Genomic DNA, 26,290 nt, shown 5'->3' with positions numbered 1-26,290 from the left:
CGAGTTGTAATTTAGAGTCTGGGAGAGATGAAAGCAAATCCCTCAATAGAAGACTCTGAAGAAATGCTCAGTTGGACTGCAAGCAGAAATTTCATATGCTGCACTGCAGAAGAAGCAAATGTAAATATCTCTGCAGTACAGCGACAGAGCGCAAAATGGAAAAAAAAAAATGGCAAAATCGGGAGCTCAGAACACTTTACAAGATACCAGACTATTTTTTCCAGCAAATAACAAGTCCTCTTTAACAATCATGGCAATAAAGGTGTTATTTATATCAGTCACTGGTTGTAGAAGCATTAAAGACAAAAATACAGATTTATCCATGTACAAGCACATAAAATGGTCAAAAGAAGCTGTAAATTAGTGAAGGGAAAAAAAAAAAAAAGACCCCATGCCTGCCAGTACCATCATATTCCAAGGCACTTTTCAATCATTATCACTGTCCCCGTTGGGGCTCTCACTCTATATTCCCCATCAGTACATCTTGTTTGGGATTCAGTAAACTCAACATGGAAAGAAGCTGAAGAAATAATGTCGCTTATGATTAACGATTTTCCTTCCACCCTATGTAAAATTAATAATCGGAAGGCAGAGATCTCTTTGATGGACTGTTCTCTCCTGCACACAGTGCCACCATCAAGATTGGGATGTCACACAGAGAGCGCGACTACTGTGACAGGGAGCTGAAATAAGTGTCTGTCTGCAGAAAAAAAACAAGAACACGGATCGGATTAAACCCACTGTCTGTAAACAGAAAAATCTCACAACTTTATGAAAGTTTCCCTGGGAGTGTATACACCAGGGGTGCACAACCTGGGGCCCACGATGCTATTCTGTGCAGTCCCCAGCCGTCTGCTCGTAGACATGCTTGTATGTGTCCGTCGGCCTCTCATACATACCGTATCTTCCTTGTAAGAGAAAGGAGGTGTGGTGTAGTGCAGAGCATGGACAGATACAGTGGCACGTAAAAGTTTGGGCATCCCTGGCCTAAATTATTGTTATCATGTGCAGTTAAGAAAGTTGAAGATAAAATGATCTCTAAAAGGCCTAAAGTTAAAGATGACACTTTTCCTTATTTTTTGCCTCAATCAGAACCCCCGCTTGACTGCAAAAGACCTCAAAATAGCAGTGCATACAAGACCACACTCTTGCCCACAATGATAAAAGGTATGTGTGAACGAAAAAGGGCAAAGAATTTCAGGAAACTGATATCTCCCAAACCAATAACCATGGGGTGGATCAATCATGCTTCAGGATTGTGTTGCAGCCTATGGCATAGGAAACATTTCATGGGTAGAGGGAAAAATGGATTCAGTGAAATTTCAACAAGTTTTTTGAGACAAACATAGCAACATCTGTAAAAAAGCTGAAGCTGAAAAGAGGATGACTTCTACAAATGGATAATGATCCTAAACACATGTCAAAATCCACAATAGACTACTTCAAAAGGTGCAAGCTGAAGGTTTTACAATGGCCCTCACAGTGCCCTGATCCTGAACATCATTGAAAATCTGTGGCTACACCTCAAAATAGCAGTGTATGCAAGGCGACCCAGGAATCTCACAGAACTGGAAGAATTTTCCAAGGAAGAATGGATGAAAGTCCCTCAAAAAGAATTGAAAGGCTCTTGGATGGTTACAAAAACTGTTTACAAGCTGTGACACCTGCAAAAGGAGGTGCTACTAGCATGGTAATAACCATGCAGGGTGTCCAAACTTTAGCACTGTCTCAATTACCTTTTTGTAATTTTTAAAATGTAAAAGTAGAAAAAACATTTTTTGCCTAAAATACAAAGGAAATGTGTCATGTTTAATTTTAGGCCTCTTAGAGATGATTTCATCTTCCTCTGTGGAACTCCCATATAGTAGCAGAATAGAGGGTCTCAACCCCTGTGTGTGGCACTCCACAAAAGGAGTAGATGATGTGGAGAGGTGGCTATTCATGGATAAGAGTGCCTTCTATGTAGTTTTATAAGAGAAGTGAAACACATTTTAGCAACTTGGCTCAAAAAATTTGAGCCAATTCTGCTGCTTTTTTCAGGTTTATAATGCGCTGTTCCACTGTAGAGATATTAATATTTGATGCTTTTGAAGCAGAGCATGTGAAATCTCTGCCTGTAGTGCACCTGGACGTTTCCTCACTATTCTCTGGGGGGGCATGAGCTTTCACCCAACTCTCCCAGTCTCTGCGAATAAGAGTTCGGCAGTGTCTGAAACTGATGGATCAGCTGACTAGCTGTGATTGATCAGCACTTGGGAGGAAGATGTAAAAGCGTATATCCCCCTTCCCCACCCTACCCGAGAAGACACTTAAGAAATGCTCAGCAGAACTGCAAGCAGAGATCTCACATACTGCGCTCCAAAACCAAAAAATATACATCCAAATAAATGAGCATAATTAATGGCACTTCAAAGATAATCAAAACACGACACTTGAAGTTAAGCCATAACAGTATTTAGCCTTTATTACTGCACAATGGCAAACAGAATAAAAACTTTAAAAAGAGACATGTCCAATATGCCTCACAAGGAAAGTGTACATATAGCCATATAAACAGTATTCACCATTGGTAAGTGTGTGACATATAGCCAAATATCAAATATATCAAATAATGGCTAGCACAGAAGTAATATGTAGCTCCCATCAAATATACATCCTGCATATATACCCTGCCACTAGATACAGTATAGTATAAGTGCAAATCCCCAGCGGGTATATCAGAAGGGTAATGCAATGGTAGTAGTAATCAAAGTACAATGCCAAATGATATAAATACACCCAAACAGCAGTATAGAGATACCCACAGTGGAGTTTGCACAAAGTCTATAAAGTGTCACCATATATAGCAAACCTGGTAGCAGGTACACATTAAGAATGTAATCACAGACGGCACCAAAAAAGGTACTGCGCCAACCAAGCGTTATATAGTACCAATGCAAAATGTTAACCTATATATATAGCCACGTGGCACTGCATAGGCAGAGGTTATTGCAGCAGAAAAGTCCTATTGCTGACAGAGTAAACAAAGCGCCTACAATCCTAAGCCAGCCTAAAATAGCTGACTTAAAAGTAAATTGCAGGGTGCATATAGAAAGCATACAACCTTGTGAGGCAGCAAACCCCAACGCGCGTTTCGCTCTAGCTTTGTCCCAGGGGGTGAGGAATGTGGCCATTATGACTGTGTGTCCTTAAATAACACAATTGTGCCAAGTAGATACCTTACAGGTGTGTGCAGTCTGGCGTGTCCTGCCGCCATGGAGCATGTCCACCCGCAGCCTCGCCACTCCCCCTTCCGGCACGTCAGGAGAGGGAAGGAGCAAGCACCGCCTTGCGTGACGCGTCGCCATGGAGACAGATATCATCGCGGGACTGCGCCGCCAGCCGCCCAGCTCCACCCCCATCCAACGTGTCAGGATAGAGGGGCCGCATAAGCTAACCGAACGGACACAGCCACACAACGATAGCTTGAGACTGCCATAAATAAAAGATACCTCTCATAGTACTAGTTACCTTTGAAGCTGCAATCAGCTATCACTACTGTCTACCGAGCACACTATAAAAGCATGGCGCAATATGAGAAAACACTATAAAATGCTGTCATAAAGTCTGTAAGGTATCTACTTGGCACACTAGTGTTATTTAAGGACACAGTCAAAATGGCCACATTCCTCACTCCCGGGACAAAGCTAGAGCGAAACGTGTGTCGGTGATTGCTGCCTCACAAGGTTGTATGCCTTCTATATGCACCCTGCAATTATCTCTGCCTATACAGTGCCACGTGGCTATATATATGGGTTAACATTTTGCATTGGTAATATATAGCGCTTGGTTGGCGCAGTACCTTTTTTGGTGCCGTCTGTGATAACATTCTTAATGTGTACCTGCTACCACTAGTTTACTATATATGGTGACACTTTATAGACTTTGTGCAAACTCCACTGTGGGTATCTCTATACTGCTGTTTGGGTGTATTTATATCATTTGGCATTGTACTTTGATTACTACTACCATTGCGTTACCCTTCTGATATACCCACTGGGGATTTGCACTTATACTATACTGTATCTAGTGGCAGGGTATATATGCAGGATGTATATTTGTTGGGAGCTACATATTACTTCTGTGCTAGCCATTATTCGATATATTTGATATTTGGCTATATGTCACACACTTACCTATGGTGAATACTGTTTATATGGCTATATGTACACTTTCCTTGTGAGGCATATTGGACATGTGTCTCTTTTTAAAGTTTTTATTCTGTTTGCCATTGTGCAGTAATAAAGGCTAAATATTGTTATGGCTTAACTTCAAGTGTCGTGTTTTGATGTTTTCCAAAACCAACAAATCTGAGTATCTCTGCAATGGAGGAATGAGCACAAAAGAGAAAATGGTGGTAACTCAAGGGATTTGGGGGATTTTAAAAGACATTTAACTTAAAGGGAATCTTTCACCTATTTTTTGGACTATCAGCTGCGGCCACCGCCATCAGGGGCTTATCTACAGCATTCTGTAATACTGTAGATAAGCCCCCGATGTAACCTGAAAGAGAAGAAAAAACGAGTTATATTATACTCACCCCGGGTCAGGTTTTGGTCCAATGGGTGTCGCGGTCCGATCCGGCGCCTCTCATCTTCTATTGGTGACGGCCTCTTCTTTGCTTCCGGTCACGGCTCCGGCACAGGTGTACTTTATCTGACCTGTTGAAGGCAGAGCAGAGTACTGCAGTGCGCAGGCACTGGACCTCTCTGACCTGGTCCGGCGCCTGCGCACTGCAGTACTCTGCTCTGCCCTCAACAGGGCAGAGCAGTGCGCCTGCGCTGGAGCCGCGACGGGAAGCAAAGAAGAGGACGTCATCGCTACAAGATGGGAGGCGCCAGACCGGACCGCGACACCCATCGGACCAAAACCAGACCCAGACCGCCCCTGGGTGAGTATAATATAACTAGTTTTTCCTTCTCTTTCAGGATACATTGGGGGCTTATCTACAGCATTATAGAATGCTGTAGATAAGCCCCTGATGGCGGTGTCGGCAGCTGATAGGGCTAAAATGGGGTGACAAACTCCCTTTAAAGAAAATTTATTTGAACAAGTGATAGGTTAAGTACAGTGATAGGAGCACCATGTATTTATGGATTGTTCCTTTCAAGAAGCAAAAAATAGGGATTTTTGTGTTCTCTTCGTAAAATATTTTTCTCCGAGCCAATCATTGGGGGACACAGACAGTGGGTGTTATGCTGCTTGCCGCTAGGAGGACACTAAGCAAAACAGAAAAAAAAAAAAGTTAACTACTCCCCTGCAGTATGCACCCTCTCGCTGGATGAGATTTCTCCAGTTTGGTGAAAAAAGCAGTAGGAGCATAAACAGCCAACAATAACCATAACTATGTCTAAACCGAAGAATGCTACAGTGAGACAATAGGCTAAACAGGTTAGGTGCTGTCCCCCCCCAATGATTGGCTCAGAGAAAAGTATTTTACGGTGAGTACACAAAAATCTCTATTTCGCCTACGCCTCATTGGGGGACACAGACAGTGGGACGTCCTAAAGCAGTCCCTGGGTGGGGAGCATACATCTGCTAATACCCCATGTACTACTGAGTTAACAGTGAGGTACTACCGATTGCAGGATGTGTCTGCCGAGAGCTGAATCCGCAGAGGCATGAGAATGAATTTGGTAATGTTTTGTAAAAGTATGCAGACTGGACCAAGTCGCAGCCTTGCAGACCTGTTCTGCCGAGGCATGGTGCCCGAATGGCCCAAGAGGCGCCCACTGAGCGGGTAGAGTGCGCCTTAATCCCTACTGGGACAGGCGCGTTTCTGTCACGGTAGGATTCCTGAATCGCCAAGCGAATCCACCTGGCTAGCGTTGCTTTTGAAGCGGCTAGACCCTTCCTATGCCCCTCTGGAAGTATGAACAGGGCATCTAACTTGCGGAAGTGTGTCCAGGGTGTGGAGGGCCTTCTCAATGCGATGGTCTGGTGCCTGACAAAAGGATTTCCTCATTGAGATGGAAAGAGGATACGACAAGAAGGACGGGGACGTCCTGAGAACTGCCTTGTCCTGATGAAGGTTCAAGAACGGAGGGCGGCAGGACAGGGCCGCCAATTCCGAAACTCGTCTGATTGACGTAATTGCCACTAGAAAGACCACCTACCAAGAGCGGACGGTCAGTGGCACGTCCTGCAGCAGTTCGAAAGGAGCTGGAGTAAGGCCCCGAGAACCAGGTTAAGGTCCCATGACTCCAATGGCCTTCTATAAGGAGGCGCCATATGGGAGATTCCCTGAATGAACGTCTTGACCTGAAGTTTGGTGGCAATTTTGCGTTGGAATAGCACTGACAAGGCCGAAATCTGGCCCTTGAGCGAGCCAAGCGCGAGGCCTGACTTTAATCCGGATTGAAGGAATTCCAATATGGCCGGAATGGAAAACACTAGAGGGGATCACCCATGATCCTTGCACCATGAAAAGGTGGTTTTCCAGGTGCGTGATAGATGCGCATGGATACAGGCTTCCTAGCACTAATCATGGTGGAAATCACATCGTAAGAGAACCCAACCAGTGCTAAAATCCACGATTCATCGGCCACGCCATCAAAGACAGGGCCCTGACGTTCTGGTGGTAAATCGGACCCTGAGAGAGTAGATCCATGAGATCTGGATGTCGCCAGGGGACGTCGGCGACCAGTTGTATCAGTTCTGCGTACCATGCCCGGTGCGGCCAATCTGGCGCGACTAGGATCACTGGCACTCCCTCTGTCCTGATCTTCTTGATGACCCTAGGAAGCAAGGGAAGAGGGGGGTGGAAGATGTATGGGAGCTGGAACCGGTGCCACGACAGAACTAGGGCGTCCGCTCCGATGGCGCATGGATCGCGCGATCTGGCAATGAATCGAGGAACCTTGTTGTTTAGTCTTGAGGCTATGAGATCCACATCCGGAGTCCCCCAACGATGACAAATCTGCTGAAAGACTTCCGGATGAAGAGACCACTCTCCCGAGGCAAGGCCCTGGCGACTGAGAAAATCTGTCGCCCAATTCTACACGTCCGGGATGTGGATTGCTGAGATGGGCGAATGGTTGGTCTCGGCCCAATGGAGGATGTGACTCACTTCGTGCATGGCCATCCTGCTCCGAGTACCTCCCTGGCGGTTAATATATGCTACAGCCGTGGTGTTGTCGGATTGGATCCTGATGGGGTGACCTACGAGGAGATGGTCGAAACTCCGTAGAGCTAGTCTGATCGCACGCATCTCCAAGATGTTGATGGGGAGACGTGACTCTTGAGTTGACCAACGACCCTGTGCCGTGTGGTGACGAAAGACCGCACCCCAGCCCAGACTACTCGCGTCGGTGGTTACTACCAACCATCTTACTGGGAGAAAAGACCTCCCGTGTCTCGGAGGACTTCAGTGTCCACCACTTGAGGGCTTGTCTGACCTACAGGGACAGAAGGAACTGACGGTCCAGGGAGAATGGGTTCTTGTCCCAAGCTAACAGCAACGTGTGTTGTAAGGGATGGAGATGGAGCTGTGCGAATGGAACTGCTTCCATCGCTGCCACCATCTTTCCGAGAACTCTCATGCTGAAATGAATGGAGTGAGAAACCGGTCGGGAAAGAGTCCGTGCTGCCTGTTGTAAGGCTTGGGTCTTTTCTGGAGAGAGAATGACCAATCCGCGGGAAGTGTCCAAGATCATTCCTAAAAAGGAAATCTGCTAGGCCGGTTTTGTGAAAGACTTTTCCAAGTTTATCTTCCAGCCCAGGCGAGAAAGTATATTTACTGTTATATCCACGGATTCCTCGCAGGCTGGAAGGGGCAGACCCTTGATGAGCAGGTCGTCCAGATACGGTAACACCACCACTCCCCGAGAGTGGAGAATGGCCATGACAGCCGCCATGACCTGGGTAAAGACCCTGGGGGCGGTGGCGAGTCCGAAGGGCAAGGCAACGAACTGGAAGTGTTCCTCGTGAATTGCAAAACGCAGGAACTGCTGGTGGGACAGGCAGATCGGAATGTGAAGGTAAGCGTCCTTGATGTCGATGGATGCTAGGAACTCTCCTTTTTCCATGGAAGCGACAACTGATCGGAGAGATTCCATTCGGAATTGCCGTACCTTGACAAACTGATTTAACAGTTTGAGATCCAGTATGGGCCGCATCGTCATGTCCTTCTTTGGAACCACAAAAAGGTTTGAATAAAAACCCCTGAACCTTTCGTGATGAGGGACCGGGATGATGACTCCGTCCCTTTGCAGAGCCTGAACAGCCCAAAGGAAGGCTCTTGTCTTTTTCTTGGGGGTGAGGACCGGAAAAAACATGTAGGAGGGTGGGGGGGAACAAAAATTCTATCTTGCATCCGGAGGACACCAGCTCCTTGACCCACTTGTCGTGGACCACCGCGAGCCAGGTGTGACTAAAGGAAAGTAGACGACCGCCTACTTTGTCGGTGTCCGCCGGATGCTGCAACAAGTCATTGTATAGAAGATCTATGGGGTCTGGCTCCCCTAGATCCAGATGCCCTTGGCCTGGGCTTCCAAGAGCGGTTAGGTCTGTAAGAGACCTGGGAGACTGTCTCTGCGCGGGGACCGACTTGATCCGGAAGAGAAGATAGCGGAGGACAAACCGGAATTGTTGCAAAAAGGTCGAAAATGCGTCGGATTTTGGCTCCGAAACGGCCGAACAGCCTTTTGTTAAGGAATTTACTCTTTCCCCCAGTAGTATCTGAAATGAGCTGGTCCAGTTTCTCTCCAAAAAGACGACCAGTCTGATAGTTGACTTCCCTGCCCTATCTTTTAGATGTGGGATCCGCCCGCCAGTCGCGGAGCTATAGGGCTCTTCTAATGGAGATCGCATTAGCGGCAGTTTGAGCAGCGCAATTGGCAGCATCTAAAGAAGCGTCCACTACAAAGTCCGCTGCGTGAATTATCTGCCTGGCGACCCTGGTTGCCTACGGAGAAAGATTGGTACACTGGAACGCAGTAATTAATACTTCTGCCCAAGCGGCCATTGCCTTAGTTACCCAAGTCTCCACAAAAGATGGAAAAAGCGCCGCTCCTGAAGCTTCAAAAACTGAGCGGGCAAGGTAGTCAATTTGACGATCGGAGGGGTTTCTGACTGAGGAGCCCTCAGACGGATAGGAGCGTTTTAGATGCAAGACGCGATACCAGAGGGTCCACCGAAGGGGACTGTAACCAATCCTTTATTAGGTCTGGAGCAAAAGGGTATTTAGTCTCAGTAGACTTTTGCCCTGTGAACTGCTTATGTGGCCAATCTTTATGTTTCTGGACAATGTCCTTAAACTCGGATGGCTGGCAAATAACCTGCGTACACGTTTGGTCCTCTTAAATGAGATAGCGTGTGCTGGAGCGGGAATATTTTCCTCATCCAACTCCAGAATCCTGTTGACTGATTCTATAAGAGAATCAAGCGACTCTTGGTCAGTTGAATTTGAATGTAGAGTCGTGCTCGCTGCGAACAATAGGAGAGGGAGAGCGCGAGACAGACCTCGCCGGTGCTGAAGCGCAAGCGTGACTAGGGGACGCGTCATGGGTTCGCTTTCTAGCCTGACCATCCCTTGAGCGAGTACGGCCCCTGCTGGTGGATGGTTCCCCGCCGTCGCCAGAGCCCTGCTCGGGCGGTAAAGATGGTTTCTGACTTAAAGAGGCTTCCCGGAGGGAGTCTATGGCCTGGGTTAGTGACTCCACCGACCGAGACAGGGGCGCAGCCCACTCAGGGGGACTAAACGCAGGAAGCCCCGCAGCAGCGGCGGCGTGGGGAGTTTGAGCACAGGCCGGGTCGCAGTCTGTGCATAACGGATTAGTCTGGGCACTGGGCAAGGCAGTCTTGCAAGTGGTACACATGGTAAAAAATGCAGTGTGCTTCTTAGCAGCCCGTTTAGCCTCCTTAGATTGAGACATAGCGCTCCTGAAAGGGTTAAAGGCAGATTCTGGTCTGCAGCTGCAGGGAATGTACCAGGAAGGGATTAAGCTTTGTTTTGAGGGCAGATGCAGCTTACCCCGGTCCTGTGCTGTGTCCCCGGGAGGAATAGCGGTGGCCCTGTGGTGCCACCCGGTATCCAGCAGAGTGTGCGCCTCACAGCCTAGTTCCAGAGCAGGCTGAGGTAAATTTCATGGCCCCCGAGACTAGGATTGCGCCTCTCGTAAGAGACGAGAGGCGTCAAGGAGGGTGGGCGGCGGTAGTAGCATGGGCGGCGCTATTCAAATTGCGGTCTAGTAGGCTGGAAAAGCCGGAGACTAGATTTTTGGCCCACCCGCGGTAAGCGCCGAGGGCGGGTATGGGCGGCACTATTCTAGTTGCAGCCTAGTAGGCCGGAAAAGCCGGGGACTAAATCTGTGGCCTACCAGCGGTAAACATCAAGAGCGGTGGGGGGGGGGGGTCGCGATGGGGCGCCGGAGTACCGCTGCTGAGATGAAGTCAGCGCCTCTCCGGGGACCAGGACCCGACCCCATACCTCTACTTCAGTGCTCAGGCCTGCCGTCACTGTCCGTGCCATCCATGCAGGTCTTTTCATCCTCCTGGGCTGGTGTAGCAGAGCTGGAGGAGTTCTTAAAGGGGTATGCTCAATAGATCCACCCTATAGGTAGGGGGATGGAGAGCTATGGGGCTGATTCAGGGCTTTTGGGAGCGTTGTGGGTAAGGTCTTCCGCCGGTCTCCATGCTGTGCTTGCCCGTCCACCGTAAGGAATCATTGTCAGGGGAATCAGCCCCGTTCGTTGCAGAAAAGTGTATGGGGAGGTATACTCCACGTGCTCGCCTGTTGCTGGTTCGGGGGAGAGAGGGCCGTATAAAAGGAACCGTCGCCCCCTTCACTCCGTTAATTAAAAAATAAAAATTTACAGAAAATTCAAAAATAAAATAAAAACGGTGGGGTCTGAAACCAGACCCAGGTGACTCCTACAGACACTAAGCAAGAACTGGAGAAATCTCATCCAACGAGATGGTGTATACTGCAGGGGAGGAGTTAACTTTTTTTCTGTTTTGCTAGTGTCCTCCTAGTGGCAAGCAGCATAACACCCACTGTCTGTGTTCCCCAATGAGGCGTAGGAGAAATTGAGTTGACACATCATTTTTGTGATAGATGAGAGTCCTGGAAGTAGAACTTGTATATGTCTGACATTTATGGTCTTTAACCCCTTAACCCCCAAGGGTGGTTTGCACGTTCATGACCGGGCCAATTTTTACAATTCTGACCACTGTCCCTTTATGAGGTAATAACTCTGAAACGCTTCCATGGATCCCGGTGATTCTGACACTGTTTTCTCATGACATATTGTACTTCATGTTAGTGGTAAAATTTCATTAAAATAACTTGTGTTTATTTGTGAAAAAAATGGAAATTTGGCAAAAAATTTTAAAATTTCGCAATTTTCCAACTTTGAATTTTTATGCCCTTAAATCACAGAGATACGGCACACAAAAAACTTAATAAGTAACATTTCCCACATGTTTACTTTACATCAGAACAATTTTGGAACCAAAATTTTTTTTTGTTAGGAAGTTATAAGGGTTAAATGTTGACCAGCGTTTTCTCATTTTTGCAACACCATTTTATTTTTACGGACCACATCACATTTGAAGCCACTTTGAGGGGTCTATATGATAGAAAATACCCAAAAGTGACACCATTCTAAAAACTGCACCCCTCAAGGTGCTCAAAACCACAGTCAAGAAGTTTATTAACCCTTCATGTGCATCACAGCAATTTTTTGAATATTTAAAAAAAATGAACATTTAACTTTTTTTCACAAAAAAATACTTCAGATTCAATTTTTTTATTTTACCAAGGGTAACAGGAGAAATTGGACTGCAAAAGTTATTGTGCAGTTTGTCCTGAGTACGCTGATACCTGATATGTGGGGGGGAACCACTGTTTCGGTGCAAGGCAGAGCTCAGAAGGGAAGGAGCGCCGTTTGACTTTTTCAATGCAAAATTGGCTGGAATTCAGATCGGACGCCATGTCACGTTTGGAGAGCCCCTGATGTACCTAAACAGTGGAAACCCCCCCACAAGTGACCCCATTTTGGAAACTAGACCCCCCAAGGAACTCGTCTAGATATGTGGTGAGAACTTTGAACCCACAAGGTCTTCACAGAAGTTTATAACGTACAGCGGTACAATTAAAAAATCATTCTTTTCACCCCCAAGTTTTATTTTTCCAATCCTAAAAGTTATTGTGCAATTTGTCCTGAGTACGCTGATACCCCATATGTGGGTGTAAACGACTATTTGGGCGCATGGCAGAGCTCAGAAGGGAAGCAGTGCCATTTTACTTTTTTGGCTGGAATTGAGATCGGACACCATGTCACGATTGGAAAACCCCTGATGTACCAAAACAGTGGAAACCCCCCACAAGTGACCCCATTTCAAGGAACTTATCTAGATGTGCGGTGAGAGCTTTGAACCCCCAAGGGCTTCACAGAAGTTTAGAACATACAGCCGTACAATTAAAAAATCATATTTTTTGCACAAAAATGATCTTTTCACCCTCAAGTCTTATTTTTCCAAGGGTAACAGGACCCTATGGCTGAGTTCTCACGTGGCGTTTTTTTTCGCGTTTCCGCGGCAGTTTTAACAGCACGATTTTGCCGCGAAAAATAAGCATCCCATGCATTCCTATGGGATTCCGCAATGCTGTGCTAATGCTGCGGTTTTTACCGCGGCGGAATCGCTTCGCAGTAAAAAACGCAGCATGCTCATTAATTTCGCGGAATCGCAGCGATCCCGAACCCATAGGAATGAATTGCTCTGCTTACTTCCCGCATGTGGCTGTGCACACCATGCGAAAAGTAAGCAGAACATTTGCGGATGGTACCCACGGTCCGGAGGAGAGGAGACTGTCCTCCGGGCTTTGGGTACCATATCCCTGTAAAAAATAGAATTTAAAATATTGTTATTCTCACCTTCCGATGTCCCGCCCAGCCTTCCCACCTCTCTCCACGCTCCCGGTCCCAGTAAGCCTTTGCGAGCGATGACATCTGTTCTCGCAGGATCGCGAAACGTCGCGATCCCGCGAGAACAGACGTCATCGCGGTAATTGTCACAAAGGATTACTGGGACCGGGAGCGTGGAGAGAGGAGGGAAGGCTGCGCGGGACGTTGGAAGGTGAGAATAACAATATTTTTTTTTTATATTATTATTTTCTACATTCTATCTTTTACTATTGATGCCGCATAGGCGGCCTCAATAGTAAAAAGTTGGTCACACTCGTCAAACACTATGTTTGACAAGTGTGACCAACCTGTCAATCAGTTCTCCAAGCGATGCTCCAGATCGCTTGGAAAACGCTAGCAATTCTGCAAGCTAATGACGCTTGCAAAATGCTAGTTTTTCCACGGGAAAATCGCGGGAATTTTAAAATGCGATTTTCCCGCGGAATGGAATTCCGGAATTCTCACGGTAATTTCCACGAGAGTTCCGCTACGTGTGAACCCAGCCTAACAGTTATTGTGCAATTTGTCCTGAGTATGCTGATACCCCATATGTTGGGGTAAACCACTATTTGGGAGCATAGCAGAGCTCGGAAGGGAAATAGCGCCATTTGAAGTTTTTGGCTGGAATTGAGATCGGACACCATGTCGCGTTTGGAAAGCCCCTGATGCACCAAAACAGCGGAAACCCCCAACAAATGACACCATTTTGGAAACTAGACCCCCCCAAGGAACTTATCTAGATGTGTGGTGAGCACTTTGAAACCCCCCGTGCTTCACAGAAGTTTATAATGCCCGGGCGTGAAAATAAAAAAAATCGTATTTTTTCCACAAACATGATCTTTTAGTCCCCAATTTTTTTCTATTTTCCCAAGGGTAACAGGAGAAAATGGACCCCAAAAGTTGTTGTCCAATTTGTCCCGAGTACACCGATACCCCATATGTGGGAGAAAACTACTGTATTGGCACACGTCGGGTCTCGGAAGGGAAGGAGTGACGTTTTGGAATGCAAACTTTGATGGAATGGTCTGCGGGAGTCATGTGCGTTTGGAGAGCCCCTGATGTACCTAAGATATTGAAACTCCCCACAAGTGACCCCATTTTGGAAACTAGACCCCCCACGGAACTTATCTAGATGTGTGGTGAGCACTTTGAATCCCCAAGTGCTTCATAGAAGTTTATAACGCCCGGGCGTGAAAATAAATCTTTTTTTTCCACAAAAATGATATTTTCACCCCCAATTTTTTTTTCCTAAGGGTAACAGGAGAAATTCGACCCCAAAAGTTGTTTTGCAATTTGTCCTGAGTAGGCTGATACCCCATATGTGGGGGTAAAACACTGCTTGGGCGCATGGCAGAGCTTGGAAGGGAAGGAGCGCCGTCTGACTTTTTCAACGCAGAATTGGCTGGAATTGAGATCAGATGCCGTGTTGCGTTTGGATAGCACCTGATGCGCCCAAACAGTGGAAACCCCCAATTCTAACTCCAACCCTAACCCCAATACACTCCTAACCCTAATCCCAGCCCTAACTCTAGCCCTAATGGGAAAATGGAAATAAATAGATTTTTTTTATTTTATTATTTTTCCCTAACTAAGGGGGTGATAACGGGGGGGTTTGATTTACTATTTATGGCGGTTTTTATGTTTGGCAGCTGTCACACGCTAAAAGACGCTTTTTATTGTAAAAATAGTTTTTGCATCACCACATATTGAGAGCTATAATTTTTCCACATTTTGACCCACCGAGTCATGTGAGGTCTTATTTTTTGCGGGACGAGTTGACGTTTTTATTGGTATCATTTTCGGGCACGTGACATCTTTTGATTGCTTTTTATTCCGATTTTTGGGACGCAGAATGAACAAAAACGAGCGTTTCATGAAATTCTTTTGGGGGGTGCGTTTACACCATTCCGCCTGCGGTAAAATTGATAAAGCGGTTTTATTCTTCGGGTCAGTATGGTTACAGCGATACCTCATTTATGTAGTTTTCTTTATGTTTTGGCGCTTTTATGCAATGAAAACAATTTTATATAAATTTTGCATCGCTTTATTCTGCGAGCTATAACTTTTATTTTTTTGCTGATGATGCTGTATGGCGGCTCGTTTTTTGCGGGACAAGATGACGTTTTCAGCGGTACCATGGATATTTATATGCGTCTTTTTGATTGTGCGTTGTCGCACTTTTTGTTTGGCGGTATGATAATAAATCATTTTTTGCTTAGTTTATTTTTATTTTTTAAGGGGTTCGCTAAAGGGGTTAACTAGTGGGACAGTTTTATAGGGCGGGTCGTTACGGACGCGACGATACCAAATATGTGTACTTTAACTTTTATTGTTTCTTTTTTTATTTCCAAAAAATGAATTTATTAGGGTTTTTTTCTTTTTTACATTTATTTAGCGACTTTTTAAAATTATTTTTACACTTTTTTTTTTAACCTTATTACATTGTCCCAGGGGGGGACATAGCTATCATGTGACAGATCGCTGATCTGTCACATCACAGATCACTGTGACAGATCAGCGATCTGTCACAGGCACTGCACAGGCTTTCCTCATGCCTGCGCTTTGCAGGCACTGAGGAAGCCAGCTCCCTGCAGGCCCCTGAAGGTCCCCGTCACCATCTTGGATTCGGGGACCTGCAGGGATGGAGCCCCCCGCAGCAGCGCTGCACATTGCGCTGCTGTGGGGGGCTCAGGGAAACTATTACTTATAGTTTTGTTTGAAACAACTGTACATGCCGATTCCAGGTCTTTTTGTATCTCTCCACTGGTTGTCCTTGGGTCTTTGACAACTCTTCTAATAATTTCTCTCGCTCCACTGCCTGTAATCTTGTGGGGAGCACCTGGTCATGGACGGTTAGGGCAAAATTATGTTCTTTCCACATCCGGATCATTGCCCCAACAATACTTACTGGAACCTCCAGTAGTTTAGAAATTCTTCTGTAACCAATGCTATCAGTATGTTTTGCATCAATAAGGTATCGAGGGTCTTAAGACAGCTGCCTGGTTTTATCTATCATCAGATGTTTCTTGTGTGGAACCTTGGTAATGAAACACTTTTTTATAGTCCATCAGTTGAACCAGCTGATATTTTTCACTAAATGGCAGGATTACTTTCTAATTACTGACATTTTTCAGCTGATATGACTTTCCATGGCTTTTTGCGCCTCTCTTTTTTCATGTGTTCAATACTTTTCCCTGTGTCATTTCTCATTATTACACAATTTATGGACATCCATGGATTAGTCAATAGCACCGTCAGAAATATATTCCCTTAAAAAATTGCTGACGTGTTCAATAATTATTTCATCCACTGCAAATGTATGCAGTCAATACCCTATACTGCAGTGTTCATGCAAAATGGCTTGTTTGCTGCAACATTTTTTAATATAATCATGGATAAACTGCTAGGATTTCTTGAATTTGCTATAAAAAAACAAAAAAAAAAAAAAAAAGGATCTTTGATGCGTCAAGTGCACCCCAGCACAGTTCTTGTGCGCGAGAATAAAAGAAAAGAACCGGTGTGACGTTAGATCATCTAGTGCTGAATCTGCCCTGTATCACACAGCTCAGGCTGGATGAGAAATCTGCGCATGTTTGTAGCGTCTAAGCCAAAAACTGTGTGTAAACTGAGATTACTCTTCTGCAAGAAATTTTCACCTAAAGTTTTACATATTTTTGGGGAAAATGTCTCTTTCTATAAAGCAAAACTTGATTTACTCAATGGTCAAACTTTGTTGTTAAAGTAAAGAACGTGGATAAAATACATAAAAAAAAATGTGTTCCAATATTAAACTTTTTTTGGTACAAGTTTCAGTTTGGCACATTTATCATAGTTAATCTCCCCTTGTTCTTCACAGAATCTTGGAAAAAAAACCAAAGACGTTCATTCTCTCCTGACCCCTCCATTTGTGACTCCGTGAGTGGGGCTTATTGAGCTTGGCTCACCGTAAGGGACTGACATAGCACCTAGTAGTGCCAGGAGCCCAACACCCGCTGCTCTCCAGAATCTGGCGCTGTCTTCCTTTTGTTCCTGCTCCTCTCCGTTCCTGATAAATAGCCCCTCTTCCCTATATATAAATCTAATTTTATTAGCCAACTGTGCACGGTCCTCAAGAAGATTCCCACAGAGAATAGTTAATGACCATGCACCGTTGGCTAAATAGACTAGATTTACCGTATATACATGGAAGAGGAGACCATATTTCAGTATTGGAGAGGTGCAGAAAAACAAACAAAAACAAAGCCAGATTAAGAACAACAGAGGTATTTACACCAAGTAAAAAAATACATATTTGTTGCAAGTGAGAAGCTCTTTTAAAAGTATCACCATCCACCTGGCCTGACTGACAGCTCCTCAGAGTTCCTCCTCCCTGCTGTCACACTGCTCAGTACAAGCTGCAGCTCTCAGTCAGACTGGGTGGGCAGTGATTACACTTGGACTCCTGAATTCTAAACTTTTTAGGGCATTTTAACCCCTTTACGACCTAGGACGCATAGATATGTCATAAGTCATATGCCCCCAGCAGCCACGGGTGGATCAGCGATCCAACTGCGGCTGTTAACATGATAAACGCCATTGTCAATCTGGCAGCGGCATGCAACTCGCGCAAGCCGAAAGTGCGTCATAAACCTTACACATTGGTGCCCCTGACACATGATCGCGGGGCACAGAGGCTGCAGGAGACCCCCATACAAGTCACTGCAGATCTCCTATGGATGCCGATCCCGTGGGATGGGGTTCCTTGAAACAATTAAGCAGCTTGAGCTCCCAGCAGGGGTTCATCCTGCCACAAAGGCCTTAGTACCAGCCAGGCTGCTGGGGGTGTGAGTTTTTCCACTTGGAGCTTTTGAAGCAGGACTACTTGCTGTGCCAGGTCTCCTGTCTCAGCTTCACACTTTGAAGGAGGTCTATAACCTCAGACTGGATAAGATACAGTCAACTGGCATAAAATTATATCCCCAATATTCTTCACAAATTATTTAGAAGATTATTTTTTTCAACAACATTTATTAATCCCACATGAAGTTGTGAGCCTTTAATCAAGTTGATAAAACACTGCTATAGACTGACAGAGGGAAGGTCATTTGTCAAACTTCCTACATGCTGTAGTTGCAACGGAATCCATGGCATTTATAGGGTTAACCTGCAGGGATAAGTCAGGTACAACTCATGTCCCTGCACATCCCCATAACATACATGCGTATTCTAAAGCGGAAAATGACACCCCATCAGCACATAAAAGTACGTTAATAAGCTCCAAAGACCTGCAGTCTCCTGAGCCACCAGACCTAACGAGACACATACTTACAAGAAGCTGTTTCAGCCCCAGAAAGGTCTGTTCTACAGAATTGGCAGTGAGGACCTGTCTTTTCATGGCAGCCTGTTCTCCCAAGAAACGCAGCATAAGTTCCCGGACTGCATCACCCTGAAACAGGAGAAACATGTTCAGCATACAAACAACATAAAACCAATCTTAACTTATGGCTTGTTATAGGAGCAGCTGAAGATTCCTCCGTGTGTTACCAAGTAGACAGCAGCCAAGACATGATACCAAGAGGCCACCAAGAATGACTGATGGCGACAAGGTGACAGAACGAGGGCAGAGACAAGCCGACGTGATCCAATAGCTTGTAGGATGAGATAGGAGGCTGGGAGATCGGACTGTCGCCAACCTCCTGGTCATAGATAAACTGATAGTGACAGTTCCGGAGGAAAAATTCCTTTGAGAAAATAAATTCACATTGAGCTACATTGGAAAATCTCTCAAAACCAAAGAAAAGACAATGTGTGCATACACCCTAATGAAAACAAATAAGTAAAAAAGCAAGTGCATTTAATGAATAACATAGGGTACTTAGTAAACACTGTTTTTGCTTTAAAAAAAAAAAAAAAGCATTAAGCTGTCCCACTGGGACAAGCTGTACCTGATTGGGACAGTACCTACACTCTCATATGTTAAAACCTACCTAGTGTGAAAAGTGGCAGAGAGTCATCAGGTCCCAACCGGACACCCAGCTTTGGAGGGACTATATATGAACTGCCCAGCTCAGTGAAGAAGGGGCCATACCCTATATGTACTGAATACAAAAATACAAAAGAAAAACAAAAAACTGAGCCGGAGTATGACTTGTTACGTCATCAAGCCCTCTGCCGTCACAGCAGGAGAACCCGGAGACACAGTGGTGCACGGCTTGGAACGGGACAGGTGAATATCACTCTGCCCCCGTCATACTCATCCCTCCTAGCGCAAGGTCTTCTCTGCAGCGGCAGCCTCTGCGTCTCCCTCTGCCGTCTGCTTCCTGCATTCAGATGGTCGCGTGGTACCGCTCATTAAATATTCGCATATTCCTGAATTTAATGAGCGGTACCACGTGACGATACTGCCATGCATTGCTTACAAGCATAAATCAGCTGCTGGCATTGGAACAGGACGCTGCGAGGAAGTGCAGTGAAGGCAAGTAGAATAGTTATTGGGTTTGTCTTTTTAATGTTTTTCTGAAGGGAGCCATGCATACCGGGATAGGGGGCCATGTATACTACGATGGGGATGAGGTGACCATCTATACCAGAATTAGGGCCATATACACCTGGATTGGGGATATTAGTACAGAATTGGGAGACATTACGCCTGTTGTAGCATCAACAGCAGAACCCTCCATAACAGTGCGTCATGACCACATTTTTTACTTCAGTTTTTTTTCTATTTTCTTCCTATACAACCTAGGTGCGTCTTATGCTCTGGTGCCTCTTATAGTCTGAAAAATATGGTAAATAGTAATAATGCATGTAAATAACATAGGGAACTTAGTTAATGCTAAAAGCCATCCCACCACGACAAGGTGAACCCATCGGGACAGTCCTATCCTGTCTCTAATATTAAAACCTTTCAATGTGTTAAATGACGTCAATGTGGATAAGGGCCGAGCAGGACAGGGCCTGACAGACACGAAGGGGGGGGGGGTAACATTCCCTGTTTGTACAAAATAAAACAGCAAAATCAAAAAAACTGAGCTGGACTACCCTGTCCTGCTCGGCCCTTATTCACATTGATGTCGTTTGATACATGCTAAGGTTTTGATACTAGAGGCAGGTTAGGACAGTCCCGATGGGTACACCTTGTCGTGGTGGGATGGCTTTTGTGCTTTTTTATTTTTAAATCAAAATAGCGTTAACCAAGTCTCTTATTTACATGTACTTTTACTTTTTATTTACTCGTCGTAGGGTATAAGCTCATTTTTTTTTTCTTGGGTTCTGTTTTTAAACAGGGATTCTATCAAAACTACACCAAGCAGTCCAGTAAGTGATACATCAGGGCCTCTGTCTCTACATCATGCAGATTTCAGATTCCATAGCTAAAACCTGCTGACAGATTCCCTTAAGGGGTTTTATCATTTTGTTACACAGAAGCTCCGCTCCTCCGCCTCCTCCCTGTTTGCTGAAGGCCTTGTGCTCCTCCTGCTCGATGTACAGTTCAGACCAGCAGCATTGTTGCACGGCTGCCCTGAACGCCTGCAGCAATCACAGGTAGCGTTACTTCTGCAGCATCGGAGAAATATGCCAGGAAAGCTGCCGACATAAGTACTAAATCTGTTCATTAGCCCACTTGGTTCTCTCGGGATGATTATCCCAGTAGTTCTCCAAGAAATCATGTACAGAATAACACAGACGAGTACACTACTCTACGGACAGGATCATGATAAAAATAAAAATGGTATATGCAATATGGACTCCACATTGGTGCCTGTGTGGTGGATGTCCCAGTATGGCCTCTGTCACGGATGCATGAGCTTCTCGGGACAAATCCATTACTGTGATGCCACAATAGCCCATTCTCTAGAATTGGAGCAAATGTGCAGCGGCAATACACAGTCCTGATCAACGTATAAATCCTAATAACATCTGATTGTAGGGGTGCGGGGTGTCAGACCCCCCACAGATCTGATATTGACGACCCAAGGATAAGTCATTAATATGAGATGCTCGGACAACCTCTTTAAAGGCATTTTCCAGTTTAGAAGAAAACCCCTCTTTCCTATTTTTAAAAAAATAACCAAACTGTTCTTTGCTCGCCCTAATCGGGTCACGTCATGTGGGCAGCGTTGCGGCCAATAATTGAGCTCAGTGGCTCTGCCTGAGTTGATGGCACCAGGAGCTTAGTTCATTGATTGACTGCAGCGCTCTCCACATGCAAACAATATGAGAAACCAAAGCAGCAGCAGAGATTCAGTGCTGGACCCAGGAAGGGTGAGCAAAGACTGGTTTTTTTTTTCCCCCGAAATTGGACATCCCCTTTAAATGTGAACAATGTGGAGAGTTACAATACCACTGATAGTACCAGTCAGCTTACCTGAATGTTGTCAAATTTCAAGCCCGGCATTGTCAGCTTCTCCTTATCAATGAACACAGGGTTAAATTGTTGAGTTGCTACAGAAATGAGTATGTTCCTCGTGTCCTCGGAGGGCAGCCATGCATCATTTCTCCTGTCCATCTCGCTCATGTTAAGAGCCGTGGCAAACGGGTCATCACTTCCAGCAAACACACTATGAATCTGCGAAAATGGCTTTGGGGACTGGGGAACCTCCACTGCATTTGATGACCCAGTTGAATCCAGGGATTTGTTTGCCACAAAAAAGCCAACGGCGGCCGGGTCTTGGGAGGTGCTGGTATCTGGAGTTATGGGTGCTGGGCTCCGTTCAGGGGCACTGGGTGCTGCATTTGGGTTACTGACAGAAATAAAGGTGGAAGATGTGGTGAAGGAATCGAAAAAGTCCACGGCGGAAGAATTGTTATTGACGTTATCAGAGAAGAAGTTGCTCAGGCTTGGACTCGGCTGGACGACTTGTGTTTGAGACTTTATAGTGTTTCTCATCTCCAGTCCAAAACTGGGAGATTTCACCATCTGAGACTCAAAGCCGTCATGAATTAAAAAGGACTGCTGAGAATTAGACTGGCTGAAGATGGTGCAGACCGGGATGGTCTCTTTTGCAGGGGACAATTTACTTTCTGGGGGAACCAGCTGTTCTTTGTGCTCTCCTTGTGTCTTTACATCCAGATTTTCATTTTCCACCTCCGGGAAATTCTGCGGCTGGATAAAGTCACTAGTCAGAGTCAATATCTCTGCGTCAGAAGCTTCAGGACTTACGGCCAGCTGCGGACTAGCGTCTATGTGTCCATCATACTCTTTAGCAGTCACTGCCTGGAGTCCCAGAGTTCGGCTGCTCTCGATTTCATCCACAATGTCTTGTAAGCAGTCGACGTCCCCGGCATCATCCTCGCTGATGTTGGGAGAGTCGGAGATGATGACACTTTCCATCATTTGCTCGTTTATTTTCTCCAGCAGGTTGCCCGAGTCTTCAGAGAGGGTGACATTTTCCTCAGATTCAAAGTTGTCTGCATCGAGATCGATGGTTTCATCCTGGAGAAGAACCTCCTCCTGTTCTTCAGGGGGATTAATTTGTGGGAGCCCTGCAATTGCAGGAGAGCCTGATCCGGTTGTATTGGTGGGCAAAGTCGGCTCATTTTCAGGGCTGATATCGGGGATCTCCATTTCTCCTGTTCAAAAGAAAAGGGTAGAACCTGTTACTTAGATGTATGAAACGACTTTCCCAAAAAGGTACTAATGTCTAACAAAGCGGTAGCAGGACCCTCGCAATGAAAAGCGGGGTGAAAATTATATCATGTCTGGAGAAAGAAGATTGTTTTTTTTGTCACAAAAGGGTTTCAGCACTATAGAAAATTATGGAGCAACCATGGGATAAACCAGGACTTTATGATTAGTGAAGATCTGACTGCAAGAAGCCCCATAATCATTAGAATAAAAGTGTTAAAGGGGCATTCCAGCTAATGTAGAGGTGACAAAGACTACATCAATGGGGACCCAATTGATGGGAATCTGTTAATACAGCCTTTTCTCTTTGTGCTGTAGACATTGAATGGATGGGTGAAACGCAAGCTCGCCCACCACTCCATCCAAACTAGCTGTATTCTTGCAGACTAGCCCTTAGAGGATTGCAGCTCCTTTACTGCCAGTTCCTGCACATTCATGCTGGAGGTGCTGCTATGTTCCCCAATCTTTTTTTTACTTTGAGAACCACATTCAGCTCTAAAAGATGGCTGCAAGCCAAATCCTATGCGAGAAAATCATAGTAGCCACCTTTGTGCCCCGCTGAATATTAGAATTCCCTGAGAACCTCCTTGTACAGTAATAATACTGGAAACACTTCTTTATAACAGTAATAATTCCCGGAGTGCCACCTTATAAAGTAATAACGACCCCACCGCTCCGTCCCCCTTATAAAGTAATAACGACCCCACCTCTCCGTCCCCCTTATAAAGTAATAACGACCCACCCTCTCCCTCCCCCTTATAAAGTAATAACGACCCACCCTCTCCCTCCCCCTTATAAAGTAATAACGACCCACCCTCTCCCTCCCCCTTATAAAGTAATAACGACCCACCCTCTCCCTTATAAAGTAATAACGACCCACCCTCTCCCTTATAAAGTAATAACAACCCACCCTCTCCCTCCCCCTTATAAAGTAATAACGACCCACCCTCTCCCTCCCCCTTATAAAGTAATAACGACCCCACCGCTCCGTCCCCCTTATAAAGTAATAATGACCCACCCTCTCCCTTATAAAGTAATAACGACCCACCCTCTCCCTCCCCCTTATAAAGTAATAACGACCCACCCTCTCCCTCCCCCTTATAAAGTAATAACGACCCCACCTCTCCCTCCCCCTTATAAAGTAATAACGACCCCACCGCTCCGTCCCCCTTATAAAGTAATAACGACCCACCCTCCACCTTCTAAAGTAATAACGACCCCACCTCTCCCTCCACCTTCTAAAGTAATAACGACCCCACCTCTCCCTCCACCTTCTAAAGTAATAACGACCCCACCTCTCCCTCCACCTTCTAAAGTAATAACGACCCCACCTCTCCCTTCTAAAGTAATAACGACCCCACCTCTCCCTCCTAAAGTAATAACGACCCCACCTCTCCCTCCTAAAGTAATAACGACCCCACCTCTCCCTCCTAAAGTAATAACGACCCCACCTCTCCCTCCTAAAGTAATAACGACCCCACCTCTCCCTCCTAAAGTAATAACGACCCCACCTCTCCCTCCTAAAGTAATAACGACCCCACCTCTCCCTTCTAAAGTAATAACGACCCCACCTCTCCCTCCCCCTTCTAAAGTAATAACGACCCCACCTCTCCCTCCCCCTTCTAAAGTAATAACGACCCCACCTCTCCCTCCCCCTTCTAAAGTAATAACGACCCCACCTCTCCCTCCCCCTTCTAATGTAATAACGACCCCACCTCTCCCTCCCCCTTCTAAAGTAATAACGACCCCACCTCTCCCTCCCCCTTCTAAAGTAATAACGACCCCACCTCTCCCTCCCCTTCTAAAGTAATAACGACCCCACCTCTCCCTCCCCCTTCTAAAGTAATAACGACCCCACCTCTCCCTCCCCCTTCTAAAGTAATAACGACCCCACCTCTCCCTCCCCCTTCTAAAGTAATAACGACCCCACCTCTCCCTCCCCCTTATAAAGTTATAACGACCCACCCTCTCCCTCCCCCTTATAAAGTTATAACGACCCACCCTCTCCACTGCATTCAGTAATAGCGCTGTATCCGGAAGAGGATGAATGGGGCAGAGAATGAATGAGACAGAGGTAAGCGGGGCAGAGAATGAATGAGACAGAGGTAAGCGGGGCAGAGAATCAATGAGACAGAGGTAAGCGGGGCAGAGAATCAATGAGACAGAGGTAAGCGGGGCAGAGAATCAATGAGACAGAGGTAAGCGGGGCAGAGAATCAATGAGACAGAGGTAAGCGGGGCAGAGAATCAATGAGACAGAGGTAAGCGGGGCAGAGAATCAATGAGACAGAGGTAAGCGGGGCAGAGAATCAATGAGACAGAGGTAAGCGGGGCAGAGAATCAATGAGACAGAGGTAAGCGGGGCAGAGAATCAATGAGACAGAGGTAAGCGGGGCAGAGAATCAATGAGACAGAGGTAAGCGGGGCAGAGAATCAATGAGACAGAGGTAAGCGGGGCAGAGAATCAATGAGACAGAGGTAAGCGGGGCAGAGAATCAATGAGACAGAGGTAAGCGGGGCAGAGAATCAATGAGACAGAGGTAAGCGGGGCAGAGAATCAATGAGACAGAGGTAAGCGGGGCAGAGAATCAATGAGACAGAGGTAAGCGGGGCAGAGAATCAATGAGACAGAGGTAAGCGGGGCAGAGAATCAATGAGACAGAGGTAAGCGGGGCAGAGAATCAATGAGACAGAGGTAAGCGGGGCAGAGAATCAATGAGACAGAGGTAAGCGGGGCAGAGAATCAATGAGACAGAGGTAAGCGGGGCAGAGAATCAATGAGACAGAGGTAAGCGGGGCAGAGAATCAATGAGACAGAGGTAAGCGGGGCAGAGAATCAATGAGACAGAGGTAAGCGGGGCAGAGAATCAATGAGACAGAGGTAAGCGGGGCAGAGAATCAATGAGACAGAGGTAAGCGGGGCAGAGAATCAATGAGACAGAGGTAAGCGGGGCAGAGAATCAATGAGACAGAGGTAAGCGGGGCAGAGAATCAATGAGACAGAGGTAAGCGGGGCAGAGAATCAATGAGACAGAGGTAAGCGGGGCAGAGAATCAATGAGACAGAGGTAAGCGGGGCAGAGAATCAATGAGACAGAGGTAAGCGGGGCAGAGAATCAATGAGACAGAGGTAAGCGGGGCAGAGAATCAATGAGACAGAGGTAAGCGGGGCAGAGAATCAATGAGACAGAGGTAAGCGGGGCAGAGAATCAATGAGACAGAGGTAAGCGGGGCAGAGAATCAATGAGACAGAGGTAAGCGGGGCAGAGAATCAATGAGACAGAGGTAAGCGGGGCAGAGAATCAATGAGACAGAGGTAAGCGGGGCAGAGAATCAATGAGACAGAGGTAAGCGGGGCAGAGAATCAATGAGACAGAGGTAAGCGGGGCAGAGAATCAATGAGACAGAGGTAAGCGGGGCAGAGAATCAATGAGACAGAGGTAAGCGGGGCAGAGAATCAATGAGACAGAGGTAAGCGGGGCAGAGAATCAATGAGACAGAGGTAAGCGGGGCAGAGAATCAATGAGACAGAGGTAAGCGGGGCAGAGAATCAATGAGACAGAGGTAAGCGGGGCAGAGAATCAATGAGACAGAGGTAAGCGGGGCAGAGAATCAATGAGACAGAGGTAAGCGGGGCAGAGAATCAATGAGACAGAGGTAAGCGGGGCAGAGAATCAATGAGACAGAGGTAAGCGGGGCAGAGAATCAATGAGACAGAGGTAAGCGGGGCAGAGAATC

The 26,290-nt window shown here is 46.2% G+C and overlaps 1 protein-coding gene across 9 annotated transcripts in view; it reads right to left on the bottom strand.

Moving 5' to 3' along the window:
- Positions 1–26,290, bottom strand: part of TRAPPC12 (trafficking protein particle complex subunit 12) — a 116,665-nt gene that overhangs the window by 88,037 nt on the left and 2,338 nt on the right. For all 9 annotated transcript variants that reach the window (XR_012230822.1, XM_073568151.1, XM_073568146.1 and 6 more), the window contains exons 2-3: positions 21,295–22,499; positions 18,256–18,372 (exon numbers count right to left, since the gene is read on the bottom strand). Coding sequence is in view for 8 of the 9 variants with exons in the window: in XM_073568146.1 (XP_073424247.1) it covers positions 18,256–18,372; positions 21,295–22,499 (1,322 nt within the window). In the remaining variant the exon portion in view is untranslated. The remainder of the gene's footprint in view (positions 1–18,255; positions 18,373–21,294; positions 22,500–26,290) is intronic.

This window comes from Dendrobates tinctorius, unplaced genomic scaffold (assembly GCF_039654945.1).
Source record: "Dendrobates tinctorius isolate UK_male_01 unplaced genomic scaffold, ASM3965494v1 ptg000021l, whole genome shotgun sequence".
In the NCBI taxonomy this organism is placed as follows: Eukaryota; Metazoa; Chordata; class Amphibia; order Anura; family Dendrobatidae; genus Dendrobates; species Dendrobates tinctorius.
Note: the sequence above shows the minus strand (reverse complement) of the source record. Positions and strands in the feature narration are given on the sequence as shown.